Raw genomic sequence first — 10,538 nt, forward strand, 5'->3', positions numbered from 1 at the left:
AACTGGTATATATAGATGGAATGAAGTTGACGTCACTCAGATCTTTGATATTGTCTTTTGCCATCCATGTTTATGAGCAATTCTCATTAAACTGTATTAAACCAGACTGTAAACGTTCAAGGTTAAAAATAGTTTTGTGTGTTAGTCCACTATATTTCCGGATGGCAATGTTGTGAGTTTCTTAGCCAAGCGCATAGCATCTATACCCTTTGTAAACAGGAGAAATACCCATTCTCAGGTTTAAGGACGTGAATTCTCTAAGGCACTGGATCGCGCATCACACATGTATTCACAGGTCTCACTATGCCCCTTTTTCCGCCATCTTGAAAACCCTGGAATAACGACATAATTTTCAGGTCCCGGGCAATGTCGTTATCCAGGGGTTGCACTGTATTAAGATAACAGTCAAGTCAGTCTGAGATGACCTTAAAGTCCCAACCAGCAACAAGCAGAGGACTCCCAATTAATCAAACACATTTAAATACTTATGTTTTGCTTTTAGAGGTTTGCGGCGCTTGCAACACATTAAGGTCATTTCAGCGCCAGTAAAAAGAAAGAAAATGGGATAGTAAAAAGTTATAGAATTACAATTAAAGCACCCAAGAAAAGGTAAGGCACAGAGGAATTGGTTCAAATAGGAAACAGATTCCAAGAGCACACTGTCAAAGTACAATAGTTTGAGATCACCTCAAAGCATCATCCAGACACAAGCACAGGTCCCGACTAAGAGGAATACACTCAAATTCAAATGTTTACAAATCATATAAAATATGTACTGTGTATAACAGAGAGATGATTTACAAGGAAAAAAATATCTCCCAAAGCTAACTATACTATACATTCGACTGTTTCCCTCTCAGCCAGGACAAAACCAAGTAATCTCATCCCAAGACAAAGACAGTAAGCATGTTGGAAAACAAATCTAGGGAGATAGAGGACACAGTAAGAACCTCCCTGTCCACTATGGGAGGTCAGGAACCCCACCCAGCTCAAATGCTTACAAAACATATTAAAAATTCAAAATATAACAGTACAGTTCAGACAGATGCTTTACAAGGAAAAAAAAAACCCATCCTATCCCAAGACCGAAAGCTACCTGGAAACGTTTGTTTGTTTGTTTTTTAAGGGTTTTACGGCGCTTGCAACACATTAAGGTTATATCAGCGCCAGTAAAAAGAAGAAAATGACAAATATAATAATACATAACAGAGAGATGTTTTACAAGGAAAAAAATATCACCTCCCAAAACAATAACTCTGCATTTGACTGTTTCCCTCCCAGCTAGGACTCCGGCCAGGGCCAGGACAAAACCAAGTAATCTCATTCCAAGACAAAGACAGAAAGCATGTTGTAAAGCAGTTATAAGGGGATAGAAGACACAGTATGTACCCCCCTGCCCACTATGGGAGGTCAGGAACCCCACCCAGTTATCCTGGTTGTTTCGTTGAATTAATAATATATAAATAAATAAAAACAAGAGAAAAACCAGATTTTTCTTTTAAGAAGATTTATCAAATTATTTTACATGTACAAACCTTTGCTGAGAAAGGGTTTAAAAGGGGGGAGGGGGGACAATAAATTATCAAACATGATCTAATTTGGATTCGAATCAATAATCAAGTCAGGGGGTGAGGGGGAAGAGACGAAAAACACAAAACAAAACAATTTTCATTAGTATCTCATCACCAAATACAAATAAATTTCTGTTCTTCTTCTAAACAGCCAATCAATACAAAAGATCATCTAACCGCCACATGCATACTCTATTGACGCAATGATTCAAGAAAACACAAATCTCACAGATCAACATCCCTTCTGAAACAAAAGGGTTATTTAATACAAGCGGGTAAGCAAATAGGACAAACATGACACTCAAAAAACCACTTCCCTTTACAAAATGCTTTCGCTACCTCCAAATACGATAAAAGTTCCACGTGATTTTAACTACTCTATTGACTGTGTGAACGTTTTGGTCCTAAAAAATAAATAACAAAAATTACAATAATTCCAGGAAACTTGAAAAATATTGGAATCTTAAAAGTTTTGTTTATTTCAAGGATGCCTTTTGCTTGACTAAATTTTTTTTATTAAACCTGGAAGTTATTCTCGTAAAGACCGTCTTATATAAAAATATTTCGTAAAAATCATCTCTTCATCAAATGATATCTCCCTTAAATCAAAGAAAATGATGCCTACATCCACTTAAGATACCCTTAACTGTGGCCTTTAAATAACCAAAACTGTCATCTTTTTAAAAAAATCAAATCACGTATAATGACCAAGGTCAACCAGAAGATTTGAAAAAGCCGATTAGCCAGAAAAAGCCATCCCTGATATTTAAAGTTTCAAAATGTGACATTTATCCATTTCTTACTTATTTATCTGAACCACCAGCTCAGCTCTAGTCCATCTATTTCTTAACATTTTTAATAACCTAAAATCAAAATCCAGCATTTTAGTAACAGTGATAGAGCATGAAATTGGCACTTGCAAAAAGATTTAATAAGCACATAAAACTTCTACAACCATCTCTCTACAAAACAGTTCGCAACATGCAGACAATCCATGTATAGACATAACCCACTCAGTATAAATGATGGCAATAGAAATTATCTAGACAGCATGTTACACCATCGTTTTTTGTTTTTTTTAAAAAAATGCGAAAAAAAATTTTATAATAATAAAAATAACAATAATAATAATACAAAAGAAAAAATGCGAAAAAAAATATAACTACGTGGTATGCGTTATCAATAAGAAATGAAGCAATAATAAATTATACGTCCCGTCAAAATCTGGTTAGATAATGATTGATTCCCAGGAGGTAAGTTGCTTATAAGAAATTGATTTGTATTTAAAAGGAGCGTGAAAAAGGAGATGTGTGAATGAGAAAAAAACAAACAAAAAACAGATAGAGAAATAGATAAAGAGAAAGAGAGAGAGTAGCATGTTCATGTGTGTTATTAAAGGAGCTAAACTTAACCGTATCCATAATTTTAAATGACAAGATCTAACCCATAAAATGTGCAATCCTAGCCCCAATAATACATCAGTATCAGGTAAAGCTTGTGCCATGATGTAATGCAAAAGCTCGCAGGTTTTGTTTTGTATTTTTCCATCTTTCTATTCTTCATTACAAACTTTTCTCAAAATTTACATTGTAACCTGACTAGAAGCCTCTACCATAAAGATATTAACAATAAAAACTAACATAACAGCAGAGAAAAGTGTGAAAAGGGAAATAGGCTGAATTGTAATGGTCAAACTAATTAATGTTGATAAATTATGATTCAATTCCAATTTTAAACTGCGTTGGCTTCAGGCTGATGCTGCTGGTTGGAGTCCTGGGGTTTCATCACGTCTGGGAGCTCGGGTGGGCTGGACAAAGGATGGACATCTAAAGTTTCCCACTCTCCATCTAAATCAGAGGGGAAAAAAAAAAGAAAACAATAAATAAATAAAATTTCAAACAATTAGCTTAGTGCCAACTTACCTTTGACAGAAGTTCCACCCATCTGCTTACATCAATCATCATCCTCAAAAACCCACCACAATTGAGTACAGACGATACAAGTTATTTTGCATTTAATTTAATGCTCTCCACGTTAATTTGAATATTGTTGTGCTGACGAAGGGTTTGTACCCAAAACGTCCATTGTCTGTATTGTTCCCAATTTCACTCTTTTGTTAGTATTTTCACGATCAACGGATTCAGGTAGCCCCTAACATTTTCTATTGTTATTGAGCTGATCTACAAGGTAGAAAATATCAGCTCTCAAAAACAGGAACTATAAACTTAACTGCCTCCCTCTCAGCAAAGGATCCCTGCCAGGGCTCAGCAATATCAATCCAGTACAAAGATGAGAGTAACATGGAAAGGAAAAAAGATATTGGAGGTATATATGTACAGCAATAATACCCCCCCCCCGCATTCCGAGAGAAGTCAAGGATCCCACCCACCCAGTCAGGATTGAGTTGAAAACCAAGCTTACCCTCAGATTTGAAAACAAGTCCAATAGTGGCTGGAGCCTGGGCACGAGCAACAGCGCTGGTGTAGCCGTAGTCTGATAGTGTCTTGTTGTCATCTGTCATCACCTGCGTGAAAAAAAGGATAAGTTCAAGGTCAACGGTTTGAATAAGTCACAATTATTACAAACATTACAATGAAGGTGCAACTATGTAGTCTAGTGGTGGTATGACAAGAGCATTCAGATCGAAGGTCCAGGGCTCAAACCCCACTCTGAGCAGTACATAGTTGAGTCCTTGGAGAAGATCCTTTACTCGTATTACTCGGGTGTAAAATGAGTACCTGGCCATTAATGTTGTCTCTGAAAAAAAATTGTAATATTGTCATGTCTCATCCTACATGTTAACTGTTGCTGTTGGCCAGAGATCCCTCATAAAGAACTTTGAGAAATTTTAGTGGATATTGTCAAGGCTACCAAGTTCAGAAAGTCAAAATGAGGGACATGTTGGGGCAGGATGAGGGACGGAATAATAGGCACACACACACACTGCCAAAATTAAATAGGGACAGTAGCGCTGACAGTACACAATAACACTACCAGCTGGATGTAGTTTGAAATAGCTCGGTCATTGACCTCACGTATTGGAGGCATCATATAATAATACCTCGTCATTGACCCCCTAAACTAAAATACAATATTATAAGACATCAACTACATACACTTTGAAGGGACTACTCAGACATACAAAATGTGTATTGATTAACCATAGAGGATGATATTACAGTCATTTTCTCCTAATACTAATAACTATCAACAACTGGGCTGAAATGCGAGACAGTGGGACAGTAGTCCCAAATGCGGGACTGTCCCACATGATTTGGCAACCCTGTATTGCACTAGTTTTTTCTTTGAAGATAATACAAAAATTTTATATCTTAGCTAAATCAAATAATACAATGCTTATACAATACTTCAATTATCTTTTTTTTTTTTTAAAAAGAGTGCATTTCTAAAAAGAAACCCAACTTTGCACTTATAAAAGAAGGGATAAAATAAGGACTCAAAATCACTGAACAAGACCTGCCAACTTAAAAATCTAAAAATTCATAAGGATTAAATAACACTTCAAAGTCCAAATTATGTAGTCTAGCATCAACTTTTATATTCAAGAAGTTTTCATGACTTAGGTGATCAGAAAGTTCTGATGATATTGAAGCAAATTTCGTAATTCTGTGAATCTTTCGTAGAAGTATCAGTAGGCAGGTCAGCTGAACCCAGAAGCGAGCAAATCTGAGAGCTACAGATTACGACGACTACCAACTCGTTTGCCCTTCTAAAGTTGTTTGACAATAAAAAATAACACCCAAAACAAAAATGTCAAAAAAAAAAAAAAAATAATGAAAAGAAAAAATAGAAACTTACAACTTCTGCATTATTAAGATTGTAAAGTCTTTGATTCTCAGGAGGAACTTTAAGAATGCCTTCAATGATTCTCTTCACCTCTCCCATGGTGGTGCTCTCCTTCGCATCTGTGAAGATGGTGCATTTTTTGCGTCTGATCATAAGAAATACATCCTGTAAAATAAATAAATACATTGATAAAATAAAATAAAATCCAACAGATCTAAATTGTGAAAACCAAACAAATAAATAAAAATCTGGAGTTTTGTTTGTCCACCTCACCCCTTTCTCCGGAGGTGACCGTAGAGAAAACAAAAGATGATTTTGTAGTAAGGACTCTCAATCCATCTAGATCTATTCTCAGCTAGCCTCATTATAAGACCGGGCACCCCATCCGTCATTCCTATAAATTGTCAACCCAGCACTTTGCTATCCTCTCCTTCCGAGGTCACATGCATAAATTGAAATGAATGGTTTTTGTTCAAGTCTCGCTACAGTCATTATATCAACTCAACGTCAAAGCCCTTTGGCTTTACACTGGATTGCAAGCCCAAAGCAGCACTTAACATGTTGCAGGGTTGCCAATTAAGGAGGCAAAAATTTACTGAATTTTTATGCAAACACATAGATCAACCCCTTTCTGAGCACTGATCTCCAATAAAAAGACATTAAGCACTTACTCATTTCTGTTTAGCAGGTGATTGGAAAATATACTGAGGGTTTATAACATACTCAATTCTGTAAATATATGGAAAATTGGCAACCTTGATGTTGGATGGAATACGACGCCTTTTTACACACATCTCTATATTCAATACAAAAGTCTTTGTTGGCTTCAAATAATTGAGTGACACTCTGCAACTCAAGGTCTTTTTAAAAAAATTTTCTTGTACATAGGAAGACATTTTTGCTAATGCGGACAGCAGACACGAAGATGGAAGATGTGATGGACATAGTCAGGAGATATCGCTATTCTGTGAGCGAGATTAATGTCACTATTATTGATATGGTGGTGGTGGTCTCATGACTATTCTCTCCAAACAAGATTTGTTGGGAGGGGGGGTTGTTACTGTTCCAGATTTGATGGAAGTCTTTATCCTATACAATTGGCAAATTTCCCAAATAAAAAATTAATTTTTTTAAATGTCATGAAAACAAAACAAACAAAAAATAAAAACAAAACTGGGATTTTTAAAATGAAAACATTGAAATAAAAACGCATTACAAACTTCAAGAAAAGTAGCTAAAAAAAAAAATATTGAAAGAAAAAGAAATAAAGGAATTAACAGCCAATGACAGTCAAGAGTCTGTAATTTGTAATAACTATTCTCTGTTTGTGACAGGATTCCTTTCAGGGTTACCAATTCAGGAGGCAAAAATTTACTCAACTTTTACAACAACCCATTGATGGACCTCTGACTGAGCTCTGAATTCCAGTGAAAAAGACGTTATGTACTTATTTTTTTTCAGTTTAGCAGGTGAATAGAAGACATATTGAAGGTTTATAACATACTGAATTCTGTACAAATATACGGAAAATTTGGCAACCTTGTCCTTTACTTTTATGATTATAAATAGTAAAGGAAGAATTGCAAAAATAACTATCTATGGTAGGTAGTCAAGTGGTTTTCTGTACGAAGAGGTTCTCTACATAAGCTAATAAAAGGAGGGCACTTGCAAAATACTTTTAGGTCATTTCACCCCCAGATAAGGCTCTGACATGGTGTGTTTTTTTCTTCTTCATAGTGTTATCTTAACGGATCGTTTTTATGCACCTCTGTTACGCATGCGCATTCCACCCAATTTCATCAGCGATATTGTGTTTCTGTATTTGGATATGGCAAAAGTTATATTGTGACATCTGTAGGATGTCTAATTTAAATAAAAATAATAATAATCTAAAAAATCGAAATATAAAACCAGAAAATAGAAGTTGAATTGAAGGTAAAATAATGTTTTAGAAAGACATTAAATGTGATGAACGGTCAGGTGTCTCCGCAGCGCAGTGGACAAGCTGTCAGACTCCATGAAAGTACTGGGTTCGATTCCCATTGTGGACATATTTTCTTTTTTTTTAGTTTACTTTATTGAGAAATACATAATTTTTGTTGTTATGTTTGTTTTTTTTCTTCTTCTTTTGTTACTGTTTTTCAAAAACTTTTTATCATGTTTAAAAAAAACTTCGATTTTAATTTTCTAAAATTATTTATTTATTTGAGATCAGTATTTGTGTGCCATTGCCATGTTTCCTTTTAACTTTGATTTTTAAAATTATTGTTATTATTCTTTAATTTAATATCATTATATAAACATACATCGGTAATCACTAAGCAGCGTGCTAAACTACAATCTAAAACTATTTAAACCTCATGGACGTATGCAGCAACATTTTCATTAATTAACCATCACCGCCAACGGAGGTGCATAAAAATGGTGCGCTTTTGTACACCTCCAATGGAGGTGCATAAAAACGCCACCTCTTTTTTTTTTTGCAAAATAAAATTGCGATTATTTTCCTGAAAACCCATAATTACTTAATGAATGGAAAGGTATTTGTCTTTAACGGTTTCACATACTTGCAAAAAATGTAAGGTCATATCAGCGCCAGTTTAAAGGAAGAAAATGAGATAATGTGATTTTTTGCAGCGGCAATGGTACCAGGCTATCGCATGGTGAAAATAATAAAGGAGGCTAATTTCACCGTATGTATCAGCCAATCAGAAGCACTATTATCCACCGAGTGCTTACTACTACTACTACCACGAGCGCTACTACACTGAGATTTATTTAGGTGGCGTTTTATGCACCTCCATTGGAGGAGTACAAAAACGCATCGTTTTTATGCACCTCCGTTGGCGGTGATGGTAAATTAATGAAAATGTTGCTGCATGAGGTTTAAATAGTTTTAGATTGTAGTTTAGCACGCTGCTTAGTGATTACTGATGTACGCTTATACAATGATAATAAATTAAAGAATAATAACAATAATTTTAAAAATTAAAAGTAAAAAGAAACATGACACAAAATACTGATCTCAAATAAATAAATAATTTTAGAAAATTAAAATCAAAGTTTTTTTAAAAACATGATAAAAAGTTTTTGAAAAAAACAAAAAAAACAAAACAAACAAACATATTGTCTTTCTCAATAAAGTAGACTTTAAAAAAAAAAATGTCTACGGTGGGAATCGTACCCAGTACGTCCAAGGTTAGAGTCGACAGCTTTTCCACTGCGCTACGGAGCCACCTGACTGTTCAAAACATTTAATAAGGTCTTTCTAAAACATTATTTTACCTTCAATGCAACTGCTGTTTTCTGGTTTTATATTTCGATTTTTAAAACTACTATTATTTATTAACAAACACATCCTACAGATGTCACAATATAACTTTCGTCATGTCCAAATACAGAAACACAATTTCGCTGATGAAATTGGGTGGGATGCTCATGCGTGACAGAGGTGTATAAAAACGATCCGTTAAGATACACCGTCAACTGAGGTGCATAAAAACACTACGTTTATTTAAATATTTTTTACGTCCAACTGTCATAGGTCCCATTAGCTCAATGGGATGCACATTCGCTTGTCATTAAAATTCGACTGTGTCGTGACTTTCTTTCCCCCAGATTCTAGGTATTTTTTATCGTCTTTATTTGGACAATCATTTTTTGTTTGTTTGCCTAAATACTTTTTTTTGGTTAAATTTAAAAGACAAAACACATTTTTTCTAAAGTTTGCCTTTTTCATTTAATTATTGGGATGAAAACTGGATTGTATTACTTTGCGGAAGTTGTTTTTTTTTTCTTTCATAAAGAGCTATGAATGTCAACAATAGTGACAACATTAAAATGTCTATCTTCCTTTTTCACCGAAAATTTCTAGCTTTAAAAAGCTTGTGATACAGGTTAAAGGAGATTAAAACTTCGTGTCTTTTGTAATTACGGTTTTTTATTTCACTTGATTAAAACCTGGTATTGGCATTGATGCTCGTTGAAACTTGTACTTGTAATTGATTGTATCTAAGTAATATAAATATATCGTGATTCATTCAAAGACACTCATTGATTTTCTGCAACATAGCTCGTTAAAATAGCCTACCAAGATATTATCAACGTACGGTGACAATCAGCTTCCAATACATCACCGTACGATGAAAATAGCCTACCACACAATTGTCACCGTACAGTAATCAGTAAGAGTAAGAGTAAGAAGAGTGAAAATAGTCTACCAAGCTATTTTCACCGTACGGCTACGGAGTGCAAAATTGATCGGAATAATATAATAATACAATCCTCGAAAAGCAAATTGTAACGTAGACATGGAGCATGATTGTAATAAACAAATGAACTTTTCTCCTCTTAATACAGTCAAGAACTTATTAGAGATTGAACGCACCCACGACGAAAATAAAAACTTAAATTCGGCATTTTCCCTCATGAAAAGTTGGGTCGATTTCTAAACATCGGATGATAAATTAAAAACAAATACCACATTTATGATATTTAGTTCCTAGATGAAAGGCATAAATATTATATATATAATTTTTTATAGTTAAAATTCATTTTGATTCAATGTAAATTATTGGAATTTTCGGGGTAATCTCTGCCTTGGCAACTCACCATCCTTTTGTTTGTTTCAAGCTTCACTTTCTCAGTGACAGAGACTCAGAGACAGGAAGTTCCTGTAGAAATCGCGTTAGACCTCACTTGACAAGGAGATAAAACGTGACAAAAAGTACGGTTTGGATTAGAAATCATGATTTTTAATTAATTGTTGCGGGGAATCGAACGAGATTGCTCGCTGTCTAAGTGCTATCTTCCTCATGGAACAAAATTTTCTTTATCAAATTCATCTTTATTTTTAATATATGTCTGACCTTTTGCTCTGTTTCCGCCTGTATGCTAATTTTTTTTGTAATGTTTCGATATATAGATATGTTTCATGTTTACCCGCTATGTTTTCTTTATATATTTGAATTGGCTCACCTGGGCACCTTTTATTGTTCGATTTGTTACCACTGGCAGGCAAGTTGTCAATACGTTATTTATTATGGCTGTATTTCTCATATTGCCGGCTAGTCAATCAAATTCTTGAAACAACAACAAACATTTTTTTTTTAAAGATGAGGGTTAAACTTAGGCTTGCATGCCTGCTCCTTGATTTTTAAA

The 10,538-nt window shown here is 34.6% G+C and overlaps 1 protein-coding gene across 1 annotated transcript; it reads right to left on the bottom strand.

Moving 5' to 3' along the window:
- Positions 1-1,490: 1,490 nt before the first annotated feature.
- Positions 1,491-10,106, bottom strand: LOC144967637 (elongin-B-like). Its single transcript, XM_078905151.1, has 4 exons — positions 9,990-10,106; positions 5,391-5,543; positions 3,993-4,095; positions 1,491-3,418 (listed from the first exon to the last, which is right to left on the bottom strand). Exons 1-4 carry the CDS (start codon positions 9,990-9,992, stop codon positions 3,303-3,305), a joined length of 375 nt encoding a protein of 124 aa, XP_078761277.1. The 5' UTR covers positions 9,993-10,106; the 3' UTR covers positions 1,491-3,302.
- Between the last annotated feature and the right edge of the window lie 432 nt (positions 10,107-10,538).

This window comes from Berghia stephanieae, chromosome 3 (assembly GCF_034508935.2).
Source record: "Berghia stephanieae isolate SIO BIC M18660-M18661 chromosome 3, UCSD_Bste_1.3, whole genome shotgun sequence".
NCBI classification, from domain to species: Eukaryota; Metazoa; Mollusca; class Gastropoda; order Nudibranchia; family Aeolidiidae; genus Berghia; species Berghia stephanieae.